The following is a 21,504-nucleotide window of genomic DNA, read 5'->3' as shown; positions in this document are numbered from 1 at the left end:
CCATGATTTGAGCACCATTTCCCCTTACCTGACCAAGGAGTCTATCAACAACAGCAGAAGGTGGCCCAACTCCTCCACCTCTCATGCAAAAAGCATATGAACACATTTAGATGTCTTTCTTCCCCATCATTTCCGTGGCTGTTATTCATTCTATGTGACAAATAAATGCCACTAGTTGGTGGTGTGGACAAATAGAGATTGAACTGATTGGTCCCCCAAATTAGACTTAGTTATTGGAGCTGAACTGGGAATCATAAGCCCTGCTAACTGACCTAGAAGCCACATTGGAGGCACCATCTGCATGTATCTCCCCAACTGATGTTGATCCTACTTGTAGGGCCCTAAATGTCATAAAAACCACTTTCTGGGGACTTTATGTACTCTTAGAACTGTACTTGTTGTTTAGAAGACTTCTTTGTTAGGGATGTCATAAGAGACATTCAAGTATTTAGGACTGTAGATCATACACTTGCCGAATGTGGAGCTCCTCTTGGTCACTCAGGGAAGCTACTCTTGGTCACTCAAGGAAGTTTTATGGAGGAGTAATTGACTCATTATTATGTGTGCCCTGTGGACCATTATCTCTGTCTCCAATTAGAAAAGGTGGTATAAAATTTGTTCCTGATTTTAGCTGAAGTGATCAGTAATACCACCTTGATCCTGCTGGTATTCAGCCCAGGCTCAAATCACTGGCCAGGATTGTTAAGGATGTTAAGAATTCCCTTCCAAAATGAAGGCGGGGGACATCAGAGGGAAAGATGAACCATGAGAGAGTATGGACTCTGAGAAACAAACTGAGGGTTTTAGAGGGGAGGGGGGTGGGGGGATGGGTTAGCCTGGTGATGGGTATTAAGGAGGGCACGTACTGCATGAAGCACTGGGTGTTATATGAAAACAATGAATCGTGGATCACCACATCAAAAACTAATGATGTATTGTATGGTGACTAACATAACATAATAAAATAAAATTAAAAAAAAAAAAAGGATGTTAAGAATTGCCCTAAATTTCCTCGTGTGGGGCTCATTGATATCTGAAGACTAGGTGGAAGGGTCAATTCAGAAACTTAAGGGTAAAGCCACTTGGCTTTCTAAAAGTTGACTTTAATATGAGATTTGTTTAGCTGATTTGGGCTAGTACTCTGGGGGACAAGGTTGAGGTTAATCCTTCAGGTTGGTCTAATTCTGCTGCATAGATGAATTTAGATACAGAGTTCGAGGAAAAGGAGGACCCAGTGACTCTAGTGTTTGGCTTTATTTATGTGGAAAATATTGGACAGTAAAGATAGGATTAGTGGTGGAGTAGTAAAGAGCCTAGCATTGGACATATTAAAGTTTGATATGGCTGTGAGATATTTATATAGAGATATAAATTAGGAGAATGTGAAACTTTGGAACCCAGATGATGGATCTCAGGAGGTGATGAAAATTTGGGAATCTACAGCATACAGATGGCATTTAAGACTTGAAAACACATGAATTTTCTAGGGAGGAAGTACAGAATTTGAGTGGTTCAGGGAAAATCATGCATTTTGCCAATAGCCCCGCCTCCACTTGACCAGCTTCACTCCTCCAAATTACCCACTTGGCTCCTGAATATACTTGAGTTTGACAGTGTTACCAGAAAAAGAAGGAAGATTAATCAAATGGCAAATATAATTACTGCTTTGATTACTATATGGTGTTCTACAATGGCATGGGCATAATTTGCTTAAATGTTTATTTTAAAATAAACCAATAGGTATTGGATTTTGTATTCTAATATATTTTGTTATATTGAATATATATATTTGAATATATATATATGAATATATATGTTATAATGAATTATCTAATATATTTTGTATTCTAATATATTTTGTATTCTAATATAGATACCACATCAGTAACCTAGCTAAGGAGGTGGTTGTAGTTTGTGGTAGTTGTTTAGTTTTGATTCCATATGGGCTTTTCCAAACCAGCGATTTGGGAGTTTATTGTACCTACAGACATTTTAAATTGTTTTTCTTTCCCTTTCTATGATTTTTTGGTTGTTGTCAGAATTACGTGATTGTACTTTTAGTGTTCTTTTGTTTTCCCATGTTGGCTCTGCTTTATCTCTTGATTTTTAATATCTTTCCTTGGAACTTATTACAAAGCTGTCTAAATATTGAATCAGACATTAATGAAAAGTGACAAGAAATGCTATAAAAGAACCTGGAGGCATTTTTTAACTATGGAGAGGGTAGGTGCTTGATAGATGACTAGACAGTGTACAAAAAATGATGCCATGGGGTGGGGAAGAAAGGAAGAACAGGGAGCCCCAAAGCACCGACCTTTTGTTAAGACTTTATGGAGAGTGAGTATTTAGGGTGAACTGGAAGTATGCACTCCTAAAACTGCAGTACCTGATTTATTTTCTTGATTTAAAAAAAAAAATTATGTGAGGGGTACCTGGGTGGCTCAGTCGGTTGAGCCATCGAGCTTCTGATTTCAGCTCAGGTCACGGTCTCAGGGTCATGGGATTGAGCCCTGCATCCGCTATGCCCTTGGCAGAGAGTCTGCTGGAGATCCTCTGTCTCTCCCTCCTCTTCTGCCCCTCCCTCTTCTCCACCTGCACCCCCCAACCCCATGCTCCCTCTCTCAAATAAATAAATAATTTTTTTAAAAAATTATATGATTTCTATGAAAGCTTAGAGGTGTTATGATTGACTGAACTTCATCTCCCTTTGCCTGTTACTTTGAAGGGTATTCATGCCTTTAACAAGTTCGAGCTCAGTAGCACTGTGCAGGTCGCTGCTGGAGTGCATCGACTTTGTGCAGGTCATAGTAGTTTCACTCCTGTCAGATGTGGGGCAGGTCCTCACAGACTGCACGTAAATCACTGAAAGGTAGTTTTTGGAAGTCAAAGTGTTATTTTCAATATTTTAAAATAAAAGGGAAACCAGGCATTTTACCCACAATATGGCTCTACTGGCTTTTAAATGTATCTGGTTCCTTTGTTGGCTATTTTATTAACTCAGTTGAACCTACAGGCTATTTCATAATAATTAGCATTTACTGACAGCTATCTGCTTGATTTTAAGTGTGGGTAATGGAAACAATCATTGTTCAATGGAATATATTTGATAGATAAAGTCTCAAATATATGTGGTTTGCATTGAAAAAATACTATACTATTGACACTCTGAGATGGAAACATTTGTTTCATAGGAGGGGAAAGAGATACTTAGAAAGAAGTTTATTGGGGCTCCTGGGGGGCTCAGTCCATTGAGTGTCGGACTCTTGATTTTGGGTCAGGTCGTGATCTCTGGGTCCTTAGATCGAGCCCTGAGTCAGGCTCAGCATTCAGCGGAGAGTCTGCTTGAGATTCTCTCCCTTTCCTTCTGCCCCCTGCCCCAGCCCATGTGCTCTCTCTCTCTCAAATAAATAAATAATTTTTTTTTTTTAAAGAAAGAACAGTTTATCTTTGTTCCTGTTCATGTAATTAGTTGGTAGCAGTACTTTGGGGGCGGGAGAGCATCTCAACAATCTGTTCATAAATATTATTAAAAAATCAATATAATTTTCCTCCTTAGTTTAAACAGTGTAAAGTAATGGTACACCAATTACTTTTATGATTCTAGGAACACGTTGAAGACCTAATGTAAGCTGAGATAAAGGTTATATTTTTCACCAGAAGGATTGTAGTTACTTGTACTCTTAGAGAGTTGTAACTACCAATGACATTTGTTTTCACATTCGTAGTTCCCTTATTTACAGAGTTTTCATCACACATTGCTTACTGACCCTCTTCCTCACGGCCCCCCCACGCCCAGATTGGGGAAGATTACCATCTAGCCAGCCTTCTTTAATTCATGAAGAACTTATTTTGTCCTTCTCAGGGTTTTAGGTACGGCTCATCGTGTCTCTAATGTAACAGGAACAGACATAGATTTTGCTTCAATGAATGTGTCTTGAGCTCTTCCACGTTTAGAAAATATTGAATGACTTACAGTCCCTAAAGAAAGTAGCCATTTCCGAAGCATATTCTGTTGACATTAAAAACTCTAATGTATACCACAGTTCTCAAGAAGCTCTAACTACTTAAGCTTTGGCTGCAAAGATGACATTCCTTTCAGTCATCCAGCCATCCTAGGAACAAAGCACTGGATCTGTCAAAATGAGGCCTCTCAAATAATTGATCAGCACATTTTATTAACTCTGATAGAGCCAGACAACTCTCTGTCAAGAAAGTATTGCAGTGGCATCCAAACCTGGGCTGAGAAGTGCTGCAGGTGGATTGTTTACACTTATCCAGTTTCCCAGCGGCAGCAAGCAGCCAGCATTATGGGAAGACAGCGCCGTCTTCAGTCCCCAGGGCACCAGGCTTTCTGGAGTGCTGACCAAACCTGAAGTAGGAGATGGGCTTTTCACGCAGTTCCTCCATGGAAAATGAAAACGACTCCCAAAAAACACGTGCCACAAATCACTCCCATTGAGCTGTGTTTACCCCTTGGCTGTCGGTCTTTATTTTGAAAGCTTTGCCTCTCTGTGCCATTTAGAGAGCAAGAAAAGTGGAAGAAATCATCCCAGAATTATGTAGACAAATTGGAGGCAGTAATTCTCATAATGTCTGTAAAGGCTACATTGAAATATTGTAGGAGGAACTTACCAAATGAGCTTAGTCTTTCGAGATCTCCAGGACACATTTTTAAAGGGGGAAGGAATGAAACTTCCATAATATTGTTTTCTTTAAAGAAAACAATTCTTTTTTTATAAATTAGAAAGAAGGGGAACTTCAGTGTCAGAGAAGGGACTTAATTTGCATTATCCTTATCTCTTGAATTTAGCTCTTTGTTTTCATTTTATTAGAACTTAACATCTCTTTTCTTCCTTGTTATACATAAAATGCTTTGTTTTAGAGAACATTTTACATAAAATGATAACCTCTGTGCAAATATTTATAATTGTGATCATCCCTTCCTCTACCTCAAATAAAATTACATAAAGAATGAATGAAATAAAAATGCCTGTAATTATCTTCCCACTTTGTCAGCATACCTGTGTGTGTGCTTAAGGGAAGAAGAAAATGTTGTACTTAATGGAGAAATGTAATAATGAAAGTAAAATTTTGCAGGACTTCTTCCTCAATCAAAAAAAAAAAAAAAGCAAAAACGCTAAAAGGAACAAAACCCAAAATGCTGGTTTGGGACATGGAGTGACAATCCTCATGCAATCCTTATTTAAATGAGGACCAATCCTTAACTTGTCAAGAGGTATTTTTTTCTACAGAAATGTTTTGCTTTAAAAGAAATTAAAGTAAAATTTAATTTAGAAAATTTAATGTAGGGATTTAACTCTTCAAATAACTAGAACAGTGGATTGTAAGGACAGCAGGTTAGTAGTTTAGAAGTCAGGATAAAGGCAGTCCGTTTCTTGTATGCCCACTGAAAGACAGGTGCTGTTGATGGGGGTGACCTCTGATGGCAAGTCATCTTACTATAAACAGAAGGGCGTGGAAAGCCATTGGCTGGAGCCAAGAGTGTTTACTCTCCAGGTGTCCTCCTAGTTAACCTAAATAACTACACAGCTTCTGGAGCCGGAAGGTTCATGCCAGAGCAAGGTGTTTTTAACGCTACCTGGATGTTGGTTAGAGACTATAAACCTTTCAGAGTATTGTGTAATCCTCGAACCGGGTTTCATTCTACTCATACTGGAGAGTGGAATTTATTGGCTGTTGAACTTCACACAAACACACACACACACACACACACACACACATTCATGCACACACAAAACTTACTTCCAAATAAAACTGGAATTAGTTTCAGGTTTTGGGACTTTAAATGAGGTAAGTTGTATTTAGCTTTTGATTGAAACATTATAATGACTATTATATGATGTGGTGGGTCATATGTTTAAATATAGGCAATTCTATCTCAGAAAAAAATGTTAACTAAAATAATTTGTTTGGATTTTTCTCAGTTTTAGTCTAAGGATGATAGAAGAAATATGTACATAAAATTGAGCAAGTGGGTCAGTATAAAGAAAATCTCCAATCTGCCCATGCTGAAACTTTTAAATGCATTTTGTTTTTACTTCATAAAACATGATTACATTATGTTAATGCTAGGAGAAATGCAGGTGAAGCAATAATTGATAATAAATAGATTACATTTCATTAGAAAATATTAATAGTTGACTTCAAGGAGTTTTCCTTGATAGCTGCATGCTATAGGATTTTTAAAAAATAACACCATCTATTTAAATGAAAGACTTTCTTTCTGGATACTTTTTGATTTGAAATTTTGTGCTAAATTTGGATTTTTCATTGGATTTCAAATGTAGTCATCTCAATGATAAGTGTTTATATTTTTTTAAGAGAACAAATGTTTCCTTATTTTTATGGGATTTTTCCCCTGAAATGCTAATAGTAAAATCAAGTTTAACTTCTTTAAAAAATATCTTAACTTTCTAGTTGGTTTTACCTTCAGTTTGATGTGCAGTTGAGTGGTACTTTGATTGAGAACCTTGATGTAGAAGCCTTTGATATGCTTTGGTTTAGATTATTTAAATATATTTTTGTATCTTTGAATCTCATGAAGAAAGCGTGTGAATTGCTACTTTGCTGCATCAAGGGGCTAAGATGAGGCAAATTGTCAGAATAATTTCAGTATCTAAAAGATTTCTTTCATTCAAGACAGCTGAGGAAAACTTTGCTCTCTTAGTACTGTTTTATTATTCTTGTGAAAAAAACACAATTCAGGAGGAGAAAACATCCTCTAATTCTAAGTGTCTGTGACCACTGATTTATTGCTAGAGTTAGATTGTTTAGGGAACCTGTTTGAAGAGAGAGAGGATGAATTATCACAGCCAATAAGTTTTCCAGTTTGGTTTCCAGGGTCTACTGAGCATCAGTCAGCACTATCCGGTTTCCTGCTCCTTTCCTTGATTGCAGTTATGATTTTCTGAAATCCTGTCTAATTGAACAATGATGTTGCACTACCTTATTTTGCTTTTTGAGTGTTTGTTTTTTCACCAAAAGTTTTCTAAACTATAAAAATATTACTTATCAAAAATGGCAACAGAAGCAAATACCAATAACCTGTAATGCTTTGTGTTATAACTTAGGGAGAGGGAGGGAGAGAGAGAGAGAGGGAGGGAGGAAGAGAGAGAGAGAAAGGGAGAGAGAGGGAAGGAGGGAGGGGGGAAGGGAGGAGAAGGAAAACAGAGAAAAGTGAATTTTAAAAATCTCTACTTTGATTTTTCTCTTTCTTCCTCTAAGTTCTTAAAAATTACTGTTGTTAGAATTTTCAAAATTGTATGATCTGACTTTTCGAGCTCGCAGCCACCCACAGAAGGAAGGTGGTTGTGTGTGTCGGGGGGCAGTCTTACATTTTGCTTTGGGGAAATGGTGCAAGCCAATTTTGAAGGTAATGCAGCTGTTGAAGAAATACAAAAGCCAGATGACTTAAGTGTGTATTGAGGAAACCAGGATAAATTGTCCTTAGAACCTGCTCTCACAAAGCCATTTTAATTGAGGTCAAAGAGGAAAAAATCGTAAGTATATTTCAATTATTTATTAGGTTTACCTAGAATGAGACCTTCACTACAGATAGACCTAATTTATAATTCTTTTACTCTTTAACCCTTGAGTTTAACCACTGTGTGGATCAATTTTACTTTGAGACTGCAGAGGGTACTTCATTCCTTATGATAGATAAATATTTAGGGCCACAAAAACTGTGAAATTACCTGACTAAATCTTACTTCCATGTAAGGAATCAACTTCTATATTTAAAAAAGGCTTATAATAAATTGCTTAGTTTTTACTTGAACTTACACAGTTAATAGGAATATTTCTTCTTATCACATATCACATATTTGTATGTGTGAAATGTTTCATGTGAAACTGTTTTGTCATATGCTCTTAGCTTGCAAGTAATTCAAAATGTTAATTTAATTTGATAGAAAATCTACTCAGGCAGCAATCTTATAATTTGTGTTTTTTAGTGTGTAAATTATGTCACAATCTGTGTTTTATTAACTCTGCTAATGAGGAATTTCATTTTAGGATTAAAACTTAAGGAAAGGTGATTTATAAGCTTTTTATAACAATGGTTTGCAAGATGGATTTAATATAAAACTACCTTAGATTTTAAAGCTGAAAAATGTTGCTAAAATTATAAAAAGTATATGATTAAAATGAATAATGCTACAAATATATTTTTTCTATTGTATGTAGTTTAGTTAAAAAATAAAGAACTTGATGCCAAAATCCCAGGATTTTCTCTTTATAAAAGTTGTCATTTTAATGGGAGATCAAGAATTTAAAATTTACAAAATTTGGAAATACAGCTCTGTGTATACTTTTTAAAAGTCAATATAAAAGTGCCAGAAGTATTTACATTATACGTAAATTAATCTTCAAATTAATCTACAGATATATGCCATTCAATTTAAAATCGCCTTTAACATTTTATTGTTTATATTCTATCCATCAATTTGTTTTTAAAGTCAAAGGATTTCTCAATTTTCCTTAAGTTACTATGATACCTTTGGACACATTAGGAGAGTTTTTATATATTAACTGAAAGTATCTTTTAGAGTTTATATATATATGGTTCAAACTAAGATTTTAACAGAAGCTTTTACTAAAATTATTACACATAAATTCTACAATTATATATTAATAAACCAGATTATCTCTATATTAGTTATCATTCAAATTGAAAAGTTCAGTTATCAGTTATACTTAATAGACAGATGATGTTAGGAATACTAGAGTATGTTACAGAATGATTGATATTTATGCTGCAAAACAAATGATAGCTAATCTATGCCTGTGGCCAAATTCTTTTGAAGTTTCATGGCTAAGATGAGCTGAGTTTGTTAAGTGGTAGAAGGCTGCGTTGTCTGGGGGCCTGTTGTGCTTGGCAGGTCATGATAAATGGGGAAGTTTTTCTTAACCTTGTGGCCAAAACATTCCAATATCTAAGAAAAGGGGGGGAGACCCCAGAAAGATACAGAAGACATTGCCAAAAACATTAGCAAGACTTCTCTATCTAAGGGAATAGGGTCAATTCGTAAGATTATTTTTAAGGCATTATTTGTGTGAATTCATAAATCTTGGCTTGAATGGAGGGAAATCTAAAGCTAAAAGATTTTTATACTTAAGATTGGTAGAATTATTCTTTCCTGGTACATTGAGAAAATGTAAGGTAGAGTCAGCAATTTGAATTTAATTGCAGTGGCTTCTACCAAATTAACATTATGTTTGTTAAGTACTAGTTCTTGGTTTAGATTTGAATATTCCACTTTGCTCTTTTGTTGTTTTAATACTGTCTGCTTTGTGATACTCAGGACAAGAAACATGTAAACATAATGTATAAATGAGATCAAGATTTATGGGTAAATATCTCTTAGGTTTTTATAGTACACATTTGTGAGACAAAAAAAAAATCCTTTTAAGACTTATCTATCATATTTAGATAGAGTATCATGGTTGAACAGTCTAGTCTCATTTCCAAACTTGGAAGGAAAAAAAAAAAACCTTTCATATGTGCTGTAACATGATATGTTAAGGCATCTTATAGTTCCTTTTGTGGCATTTTAAGTACTATGTTACCTTTGATATAGTCCCTGTTGAGTAATAATGAAAAAACATACCATTAGAAGGAGTTTGAAATTTTCCTGGATATTTCATATAGTGTATGTGGAGTTTATGGCAGGTGACAAAGGGCTCTGGCATAATTAAGGAGAAAATGTGCTTCCAAATTCTAAAAGCTTATGAGGTTTGACGTTTGATTTAATACTTATATGCTGTACATATATAATCATGCTTTGCTTCCCTGAGTCATTGTTACTAAGTTGCGTTTTAAATATATCCAACCTTGCAATGAACTCTCAAATAATGTGAACGCTGTTGTGACAATTGTAGTTGATGAAGAGTTATAGCCTATAGCATTTTTTACTTTTAAAATATAATTCCTCCCCAGTGGGTGATTTTGTATAACCTCCCTCCCCCAAACCTGGGTCCTGGAAGGCCCCCTGCTTTCAAGGCCAGAAATCAAGTAAGATCTTGCCCATGACAGTCCAATATTAGAGGGGTAAAATAATTTCTACTTCAGGTTTTTGGTTGTGGATTTTTACTTATTAGCACTCTAACCCTACTGTTCTTAGTATATATGTTTATTTTGTTTACTGTTGTAGTTAAAAACGGAGTATTCAATTGGATCTTTGTATTTTATCTATGTATAGCAGTTAAAGAAAGGATATGGCAATTTTTCTATGAACTGAAATGGATGCAGATTTCCAGTTACATTGTAGAGTTCCCTCACTTTTATAATAAATGAATAACTTGGGCTTTGGGAAAATGATACTTGGTGGTGCAGGGGAGAAGCTTGGGGAAGCAATGTTAAAGAGGTTGAAAAGAATATACTGAATAAAGGGAAGAGTAAAGAAACGTTCCAAACTTCATGAGAAGGATTTCAGAAATGTATGCATTTTAGAACTGCAAGATTTTTGTTTCTAAGTTAGAATGACACTTTATAAAAGTAGATTTAGATTATTTAGTAATTAGATTTTTGTAAAGTCTGTCCCCAAGACCTTAATTTTTTGACCACCATCTGGCACAATGGCATTTTATTTTACATTACTTATTTTATTTTGAGAAGCCTCTCAGTTTGTATGGACATTATTAAAACAGTGACACATTTTTAAAAACTCTACGTGACAACCTTTGTGTTCCAAAGATGTTTTTATGCCTTAAGTTTTTAGAAGTCAAGAAATGAATTGTAGCACATAGGAAAATGTAAAATAGGTCTTGTTGAGGAATGTGGAGACATTTTAGTTGAAGCCAGTTTAGATGGTGACTAAGTGTGTATTTGTTTGGGGCTACTAGCAGAATAGGAATTCTGTGCTGATCTTCTCAACATAAATTATAATCACTTGGTTGCACAAATATCCTAGACTATCTCATTAAAGTATACATCCTATGCTAAGTTCTAGAGTGGTATTAACTTGTAAATATCATATTTACAAAATGAACATATATTCTATTTGACTATTCCAAGTAAATAAATACTGGAATAATTTTTGGCAAAAGCCTCCATAATAAAAATTAGGTATTTTGTTGAATATTCTATTATTATATTGGCTCAATTTTTAAAAATTAATTCACACACCTAGTTTTATATTTTGTTAGTTATGTTACTATATGCATTCTGAAGTAAAAAGGGACATATCTTAATTCATATTTATTTAACGCTGTTAACCTGAGAACAAGATGATCTGAGGAAGCCCATGAAAGTATCAGCTGGTTCAGCTAATTGTAAAATATTAAATGTTTTTAAAAGGGTCATCTAATTAAAATGTATTTAATGAGAGCATACGTTATATTCCTAGAATACAGCTGGAATAATTACAAGAAAATACTTTTTCATTCCATTATGTAATTTGGAATTCAGATATGACCAACTTTCTAAAGTATTAGAAAATATGAGAAATGTCACAACAATTGATATTTCAGTTTTATTTTATTATCTTCACTAAGTCAGAACCTAAAGGTAACTGAAGTTACATACCTATTCTGCTTTATTGGGAAATTATTTATAACTTTATCCAATCCAGTCATAAAATACATTTTATAACATGGACGTCAATATAAGATGCTATAGGCACTGACAGGTTACAGTATTTGTATAAATATTGTTTATTCAGTAAGATTTGCATTTTATTCACATTTGAAATACAACCAAAGTTGACAATCTAAATTTTTGTTGTTGACAATAATTCTGTGTCACTTTCTGTGTTTACAAAGAATTTTCTATGCAATAGTCTATAATATAATTTGCATTTGGAGAACAAATTTTATTTTTATATATCTTTTTTATCCTTTTTTTCTTAAACATACTGTATTCAAATCTAATTTATATTTCCTACACAGTTTAGAGAAGAAATAAAGATTGTCTTACACACCATCCATAAAAATACGTATAATGAGCTATTCATTACATCAGCAAACTTTCGTCTCTGAAGTTTTCATCTTGGATTTATAATTGCAGGATTGATCCTTTATTATCACTGTATATTATATTCTAAGACTTAGTCATTAAGGTTCATTTCAAAACAACATGAAGTTACAAAAGAGGTCTTTTTAAAATGTCATCTATTATTCTATTCTTTTTTTTATTATCTTTAATGTTTCAGGATTTACAAACAGCAAGATTAAGTAGAAAATAATTGGGATAATTGGCTCCAGCTTTTTTAGAAGATGGTGGATGGGATAAAAGAAACTTGTTCTTTGCAATTTTTTAAAATGAGTTAATTCTGTTTTTCCTGAGAAGATTGTAAGCTTCTCAAAGCATGTAGTGGTTAGAAAATAGGAAAAATTTTAAGGTGATTTTTATACTTGAGTGTAATAGTCATAATGAAAAAACTCTAGAGATGATATATTCTGCATATATTTTCCAGACATTGAAACTGTTGATTACTCTCAATACCAAATCCCACATTCTTTACAATTCATTTAAAAAATACAACTTAACATTACTTACATACATACAGCCTAAAAACTGGAAGGATGATTAGTATGTGAAATTAGAACTACTTTTATAATTGTCTAACTATTAAGCGGTGTTCTCTTCCCCTTTATTCTGCTTTCTCTTGGAACTTACCACCGACATAATCTTTGTTTACCTGTTTACAAATTTATTGCATGTCGTCTCCGCTAGAATGAGTGATCCATGCAGGCAGGTTTTTGTGGGTCTGAGTCAATTTTGTTCCACAGAAATAGTGTGTAAGCCACATATGTATTTCCAGTTTTTTTGTTGCTGCCTTAGAAAAACAAAAAGAAATGGGAAATTATTTTATTAACCCAGTATATCTAAAAATATTTCACTTCTCAATATAAAAAATACTGAGATATTTTACATTTTTTTTCATGCTAACTCTTTGAAATCCTGTGTACCTTTTACACTTACAGCACATCTCAGTGTAGAGTAGCTGCTCTGTAAGTTCTAAATAGCTAAAGGTGGCTAGGGGCTTCTCTGTTGGACTCCTCCGGTCTGGTTCATCTCCATGCCCAGAATGATACCTAGTACACCCCAGTGCATTTAGTTAAAGCTCTTCTGAATGAGCCGCTCCTGATATTTTAGATGTAAAACACCAAATAAAAGCACAGAAGTTGTTTTTCATGTAGACCTTTTTTTGCAGTTGCTGGTGTGTTGGTAGCAGCACTGAATGCTAGAGGTATTTGGATAATTTCTTTAAAACCCTATTTCACTTTGCTGATATGGACTTTCAATGTTACCAGTGCTTGATAAAGACAGGATATTTCCGTAGCCCAATTTAAAAGATTCCTTTATCCTCAACTTTTTGAGGAACCTCCATACTGTTTTCCAGAGTGGCTGCACCGGCTTGCACTCCCACCAACAGTGTGGGAGGGTTCGCCTTTCTCCACATCCTCGCCAACATCTGTCTTTTCCTGATTTGTTAATTTTAGCCATTCTGACTGGTGTGAGGTGGTATCTCATTGAGGTTTTGATTTGGATTTCCCTGATGCCGAGTGATGCTGAGCACTTTTTCATGTGTCTGTTGGCCATTTGGATGTCTTCTTTGGAAAAATGTCTGTTCATGTCTTCTGCCCATTTCTTGATTGGATCATTTGTTCTTTGGGTGTTGAGTTTGATCACTTCTTTATAGATTGTGGATACTAGCCCTTTATCTGATACGTCATTTGCAAATATCTTCTCCCATTCTGTCAGTTGTCTTTTGGTTTTGTTGACTGTTTCTTCCGCTGTACATAAGCTTTTTATCTTGATGAAGTCCCAATATTTCATTTTTGCCCTTGCTTCCCTTGCCTTTGGCGATGTTTCTAGGAAGAAGTTGCTGTGGCTGAGGTTGAAGAGGTTGCTGCCTGTGTTCTCCTTTAGGATTTTGATGGACTCCTGTCTCACATTGAGGTCTTTCAACCATTTTGAGTCTATTTTTGTGTGTGGTGTAAGGAAATGGTCCAGTTTCATTCTTCTGCATGTGGCTGTCCAATTTTCCCAACACCATTTGTTGAAGAGACTGTCTTTTTTCCATTGGACATTCTTTCCTGCTTTGTCGAAGATTAGTTGACCATAGAGTTGAGGGTCCATTTCTGGGTTCTCTATTGTGTTCCATTGGTCTATGTGTCTTTGTGCCAGTACCATACTGTCTTGATGATGACAGCTTTGTAATAGAGCTGGAAGTCCGGAATTGTGATGCCGCCAGCTTTGCTTTTCTTTTTCAACATTCCTCTGGCTATTTGGGGTCTTTTCTGGTTCCATACAAATTTTAGGATATGAAGAATTCTTAATCTCAGGAAACAAACTGAGGGTTGCTGGAGTGGTGGGGGGTGGGAGGGATGGGGTGGCTGGGTGATAGACATTGGGGAGGGTATGTGCTATGGTGAGTGTGTGAATTGTGTAAGACTGATGAATCACAGACCTGTACCTCTGAAACAAATAATACATTATATGTTAAAAAAAAAAAGAAGAAGATAGCAGGAGGGGAAGAATGAAGGGGGGAAATCGGAGGGAGAGACGAACCATGAGAGACTATAGACTCTGAAAAACAAACTGAGGGTTCTAGAGGGGAGGGGGGTGGGGGATGGGTTCACCTGGTGATGGGTATTAAAGAGGGCACATATTGAATGGAGCACTGGGTGTTATACACAAACAATGAATCATGGAACACTACATCAAAAACTAATGATATAATGTATGGTGATTAACATAACATAAATAAAAAAAGATTCCTTTAATGGTTGATGTATTATAAGAAATAACTAGTAGATTCTTTAAAAATGTTCCCCCCCCCCCCCGACGGGATGGTAGTTTCAACTCTTAGTTTTAAAAAAACTTACTAAAAGCAACCTGCAGATCTAGCATAGGAGAGAAAGAAAGGCTTGATGCATAGTATTCAGTTCTAATTCCATCCCTGTTAGTGCTAGCTGTGGGACATTGGACAAGTTGTTTAACCTCTTTGAGCGCTAGTTTTCTCATTTGTAAAAGGAGAATTTCATCCATCACACCTGTCTTCATAGATTAAATGAGATTTCATATATACATAGTCCAGCACAGTGAGTGGAAAAAAGTAATTGCTTAATAAATGACAGCAATTACCATTGTTATGTTGTAGTAAAAATTCAACTTGTAAATAACAAGACATTTTGATCTTCATTTTAAACATTTTAGGTTGGATGTTTATGAATTTTAGGTTCTTAAAATTTTAGGTTCTTTAGGTTAAAATGCCTTTATATATCTGGAATTGAAGTTTCCTACACAACTTGCTTGCAGATTAATCTTCCTGGTCCTCAGTACTCTCATCTATGAATTGGGAAAAAAATAGCTTCTACCTAAGCATTGTGCCTGGCATATAATAAACTTTCTGCTATCATTCATTCATTCATTCCAAAAATTTGGTGTTTTGATATTTTTATGTTAATTACATACCAAATAGTTATTTTCTTAAAATAAACTTGTAATTCTTTTTCATTTCACTTTGATTTTGCCTGTACTTTTATAATGTTAAGTAGGGCAAAAATTCACATCAGTGCAGCCTATTAAAAGAATTTAACACTATTCGTCTTGTCCTCTTGGCATATTTTTTGCCCACGTCCTTGTGTGTCTTATGAAAACTAGGATTTGATTTAAATTATGGGCATGAAATTTTGCCTCATTTCTTGGCCTGCTTGTTTTGACTTTTTTCAAAAACAAATTCAAAACTAAATTGGTGATCACTGAAAACAGAAGGTTCCATATATTTTGTAAGGATATTCTTTCTCCAATAGCATAGATACTTACTTCAGCAGCCACCATTTGATGAAGTGTTGCTCTTTCAGATGGGAGGGTGTGTTCAAATTTAGGTAAAACTATCCATTTGGTTTCTAGTTCTGTGATCAAGACACAATAAACATAAAAGTTTCCTAATGATTCATTTAACTTTTTCCATCAGCTCAGAAATAAGATAGGGGTTTTTGAAGTATTTTAAAGAAGTTATAAGTTAACATCTCTTTGTCTTTGGTATTACCAAAATTTCTTTTCAAGGACAGATTAAAAGATCAGATCATATTCATCTTGATACTTTGTTTCAATCAGTAATAATATTCTGTCAATTCTGTCTCAGGAATATCTGTCAAAAATATCCTCTCACCTCTGTCCTCATGGCTTTTGTCTTAATTTAGGTTGTCACTATCTCTCACCAATGGATTGAATGTGATTCACTTAGTAAACTAGTATTTGGGGAGTGTCTGAGTCCATTTGAGCTGCCATAACAAAACACCACAGCCTGGGTAGCTTATAAACAACAAAAATTTATTTCTGATGATTCCAGATGCTGGAAATCCAAGATCACGGCACTAGCATGGTCGTGTGGTGAGGATCTGCTTCCTGGTTCATAGCCAGCGCCTTCTTGTTGTGTCCTCACGTGGTAGAAAGTCTAGGGAGCTCTGTAGGGTCTCTGTCATGAGAGCATCAGTCCCATTCATACTGGCTCCACCCTGATGACCCAAGCACCTCCCAAAGACCCACCCACTTCGTAATCTCGGGGGTTGGGATTTCAACATATGAATTCTGGGGGGGACACATTCAGAACATAACTGGGAGCATCTACTCAAGGCTAGGGATGTAGTAATGTGCAAGATCAATGCCATCCCTGCTTTCATGGAGCTTAAACTCTCTCTCCTGTTGTATTATTAGTCTCTACAGCCTTTACTTTGTCCCCCTTCTATACTATCTTCTACATCATCTCTAACGAGGCTGTCTCTTAAAACTCTTCAATGGTCTTGAGTGCCCAAAGATTAAGTTCTGAGTTCTTTGTCATGTGTAAGGTCTTCTTCATAATAGGATTCCTCTGGCAAATCCCATGATATTGAAATTCCTTTCTCCAGATTTAGTCTTTGAAGACTTTGTCTTTTAAGACTCAGTTGAGAAGTCACTTCCTTTGTTGCTATCCCCATCTTCCTTTGGCTGGGGTAGATTGTTCTTTGAGCATCCATAACACTGCAGAGACCTTTCATATAGCAGTCATGGTATTCTAAATATTATTCTTCCCTCATTGGACCATGAACAAATGGATGAAACTCCTAAAAAGAATCACTTTGTAGAATTTATAGCTTTAGCAATATGTATAAAGAATATCTGTATCTACTTCAGTCTTTCACCATATACTTATTTAGCATTAGCTATGAATCTGAGACTCAGTGGGTACTAGAGAGTGAATAATCAGTAGATGTGTTCTCTGCCATTATAATTACTACTTTGAAGATAAATTAAAATAATCAGAACTTTCTGGTTAATTATTTGGAGAGTGATGCTTTATAAAAGCTATGAGTATTAAAAAAATTCCTTGTTTTGTAAGTCATAGGAAGCTTGTCTGGTTCTGACTCTTGCTTTGGGAGTATATGTCTAATTTGCTAGTGTGGTCTGCAGCTTCTACAGCCAGTCCCAAAGTCTAGTCATCATAGCCTTGAGGAAAGTAACATTCACTTTGAGGTGATTCTGCATATTCATTGAACAGTTCATATAGTTTCTGGTGAAGAATCATAGGAAGGAACAAGTGGGAAATAAGGATTTTGTTCTGGTATCCTTCCCTTGTAGTATTTTTTTTTCTTTTTGGACAATTTTTAGTGGATGCAAGACTTTTGTGGGTTTTGTAGTAAATTTTGTTTATATTTTAAGAAAAGTATTCCTTTTTTTAACTTTTTTTTTCTTTTTAACTAATTGCTCTTGAAAATATTCTTCACCCTTCCATCTCATGGTGCTGAGTTCCATGTTAAGAGCATAGAAGCTGTTACATGATTAGACAGGGATAATAATCTCTTTGTTCATCAGTTTTGTTTTCATACTGTATAAATGTATACACAGGATGCAAAAGAGAGTGTGGTTAATCAAGCAACATAATTGATTTCCCAGATGATGAAAATGTCTAGGCTTAGAAATGAAAGCAGAAGACATAGATATTTGAAAGCAAGGAGATTTTTGTGTTTGTTTTTTAAGTATTCTTCTGAGTCAGAGGACGAAAGAATTTATGAGCTGGAAAGACAATGCTGCATCTTTAAAATTCAAAACTTACTCTTTTTTTAAGAGATTTTATTTCTTAGAGAAAGAGAGCACGTGCGGGGAGGGGCAGAGAGAGAGGGAGAAGCAGAGTCTCCACTGAGCCGGGAGCCCGATGCAGGGCTCGATCCTAGGACCCCGAGATCATGACCTGAGCCAAAGTCAGACACTGAACCGATTGAGCCACCCAGGCGCCCCTCAAAATTTATTCTTAAATGATGCCATTTGTATCACAGTTAACACCCATGGTGTGTGCCCAGGGTGTATATCTAGTAGACTTATTTTTCGCTTCCAAGTTTCAAATTAGAATTTAAAATGCTTTGGATTCTGTAGGTTGCATAGATGGACCCTCACAGTATTAATACCCAGAGTGTCTAACAGTAGACTTGTAAATGTTTATTGTTCATGCTCCATATTAACTAAGAAATTTTTTAAATTGAGTCTACTTTGCATATGATATACCATTAAGTCCATAGTAATCAGATAAAGTATCTGTGCTTGAAGTTAAATTGTGAAAGACAGTGGATTTGTGCTTTACCTTCTTTCAGAGAATGTATCACACACTGTTGTCCAGAAATGGTTAGCAAGTCCTAGAAGCAAAAGTTATTTTCATTCTTTACCTTTTATGGGCTAAAAACCACAAAGTGGAAATACAGTCTGCAAAATATACTGCAAATATATGTGAGAAGTCTGTGAGCCCTGCTGAAACTTAATTGATATGCTGAGAAATATATGAAACATACAGCCGCTGGATTGAGAAAATGAAAATTAATATGTGAATGTTTTAACTAACATGATGCTTTGCCCCCAGAACCTGGTGTTTATTATTGTGCACTGTGGTAGGGGACAGAAGCGGTATCAATTGGAAAAACATTTCTTAGTGAATTGAGAACAGTATGGCTTTCTTTTTCCTAAGTGGGAAACCTGGTTCTTTGGTTGCTTTGTTCCTAGTTAGGCTAGTCCCAAGCCATTTCAGCTGAACATTTTATGTACTGATGGAGTCTAGGGAAGCGCCTTTGGCAGCTGATATGGGATGATAATGAAATATGCTGTTTAGCACCGCATGCTACCCCTGGAAAATGCGGGGATTATTTTATAGAAATCTCGGTGAGCAGAGCTGTATCCACTTTACCAAGTGTGTGAACCTGTGTGAGGAAGTTGTATGTTCATATGAGAATAACTAGTCCTCTTTTCTTACAGGTAAAGAAAACGTGCACAGAATCCGACGTTTCAGAAGCTCAGAATTCCAGGTACTGTAAAATAGAGGCCGGGACTCCACTAAGGAAAATGGCAATTTTGGAGAACTAACTAGTAAGATGTCATACTGCAGATACAACTGTGATTTGAAACGTCGAGATTCTTTAAGAACTTTTCTTTATGAAAACATTTTGTATTGGCTAGGGTACCGTTAACCAGAATCCAATCCAAAGGATTGGGTACCATTCTTCTGATTGAAGTCAGCTTTAAAGAACGATAGTAGAAACATCTCTAGAAATAGTTGAAAACCTCTTCCCTTTCCATTCACTATGTGAGTTCAGCTACATTTTTCTTTCTAATCTTTTCTTACAATGTATTCACATCTGAAATTTTTCCAGAAACTGAATAATTCAACTTTCAAATCTGTGTTTACCAATAAAACTATAGTATTTCTTTTTCTTTCTTTTTTTTTTTTGATAAAACATTGCTAGAGTTTGAGAATGCTGTCAAATTGGAAAAATCAAAATTGACTTGGACTTCTCTTTTTGGTTATTTGGAGCCTGTAGAAATGATGCAATAAAGTGGTCAGACCACTACATACAGGAACTTAGCACCATTTTATTGTTTGTGCTTAGACCAGATGCCCAATATTTTCAGGCCTACACATTTTCATTTCAAAATCCAGGCTTGAATTTTAAAAAGTATTGTAAATACCATTACAGTAATAAGCATAACCTGAGTATGATGTTAATGATATAACTTAGCTTATTATATTAAGAAATTAAATTTAATGGTGAGATGGGTCTTAATTGTCCTCCTTGCTCCAGTGTATGATGTAAATAGTGATTTTCTTGGTATAATACAGCAACACACATCTAGGGAAAAATGTTTATGGCCACCATATTGTTTTTTGGAGAACAAGTATATATTATGTGGCATACATTGACAGTTTGAATAACTCTTCCTTCATTTTATACAGTATGATACTCCTGTAGTTAATTCTGATACATCTTATATTAAAATGATTGTAAATGGTCTTTTCCTTTGGACCATCAAGAGTATACAAATATGATATAGAAGTTTTGACATTTGTTCTTTGACATTTTGATCTTTATCCTTTATAATTAGATATCAAAATATAAACAGGTAGCTTATTGGAGCATTAGGAAATGGATGAACCATTAAAGGTTTCCCTACAAAGCAGAGTAATTCCAGGATGCATGGAGAAAAAGAAAGGTCTAAACTCTAATCCTGTGGGTATTTCCTTCCTAATTATTTTGCTGACCTTTCTGAGTGACCTGCCTATGACTTGTTATTTAAGTAATTAAATAATTTTTGCAAAGCTGATCTTGAGGATTAGTTAAAAAAAAAAAACAGAGCAATATCATCATCCTTATTGACATTTCATATCAAATTTTTTTCCCTTAAGTCCACTCAGGATTTTTGGACATGGTGTTATGCTTAAATAAATTTTAAAAAAGCAGAAAGCCACCAAACTGCGTTCACAATTGATATAAATAACTTAGATGAAAAGCAGGGAATTTTGAACTCAGTGTATTTGAACCAGAATTAGATCATTTTCTTTTATCTAACAAATCCCAGCTTAAATGGCCTTTAAAAGTACAATTTTGTTTGTAAGGTAAATTGTGGTTATTTTAAAAAGACTATTTAAAATACATTTTATTTTATAACATAGAAGGTATTATTACATTAATATGTAATGTGTAATATATATTAATTGAAAAAATATCTTTACTTCCTGGAAACCAAGAGGTGGTTGCCACAGATTAGCTGCTTCTAGAAGTTTCCTAATTTGCAATATAAATAGGTCAAAATAGGCAAATCTATTTCTAATGACTCTAAAGCTTTGTAATATCAAAAACAAAGAGTCCTTACTTACTAAAATACAATATGGAAAGACCTTCAACATGACCAAGAATCATTTATTGGTTCAAGATTGCCTACACATTTTGATCTTGGCTGGTCTCCTCTCCTACCTTCTGGTGCAAGGGATAATCTCACACCCTAAAAGTGTCAGTAACATAAAGGCATGGCCATTCTCTGTTTACTCATAGGTATTAGGTAGTAGAGTGCTAAAACTGGCACTTGGTTAATGCAATGATGGAATGCCAAGAGAATAAAAATACGCAAAATATCATTCTGCACAAAAATGATACAATAACTTACTGAATAGTCAACGAATCCAAGAATGCCAAAAATAGTATTTATTGTATGCATGTACTGAGGTTCAGTTTTTATCA

General features: G+C 35.0%; 1 protein-coding gene across 11 annotated transcripts in view; it reads left to right on the top strand.

The window, feature by feature from the left end:
* EYA4 (EYA transcriptional coactivator and phosphatase 4) overlaps nucleotides 1-21,504 on the top strand; it is a 264,743-nt gene that overhangs the window by 117,947 nt on the left and 125,292 nt on the right. For all 11 annotated transcript variants that reach the window (XR_013441109.1, XM_078054709.1, XM_036097432.2 and 8 more), the window contains one exon: nucleotides 19,247-19,296. Coding sequence is in view for 10 of the 11 variants with exons in the window: in XM_078054709.1 (XP_077910835.1) it covers nucleotides 19,247-19,296 (50 nt within the window). In the remaining variant the exon portion in view is untranslated. The remainder of the gene's footprint in view (nucleotides 1-19,246; nucleotides 19,297-21,504) is intronic.

This window comes from Halichoerus grypus, chromosome 9, assembly GCF_964656455.1.
Source record: "Halichoerus grypus chromosome 9, mHalGry1.hap1.1, whole genome shotgun sequence".
Taxonomy (NCBI): Eukaryota; Metazoa; Chordata; class Mammalia; order Carnivora; family Phocidae; genus Halichoerus; species Halichoerus grypus.
This window is presented reverse-complemented; position numbering and strand designations above follow the sequence as displayed.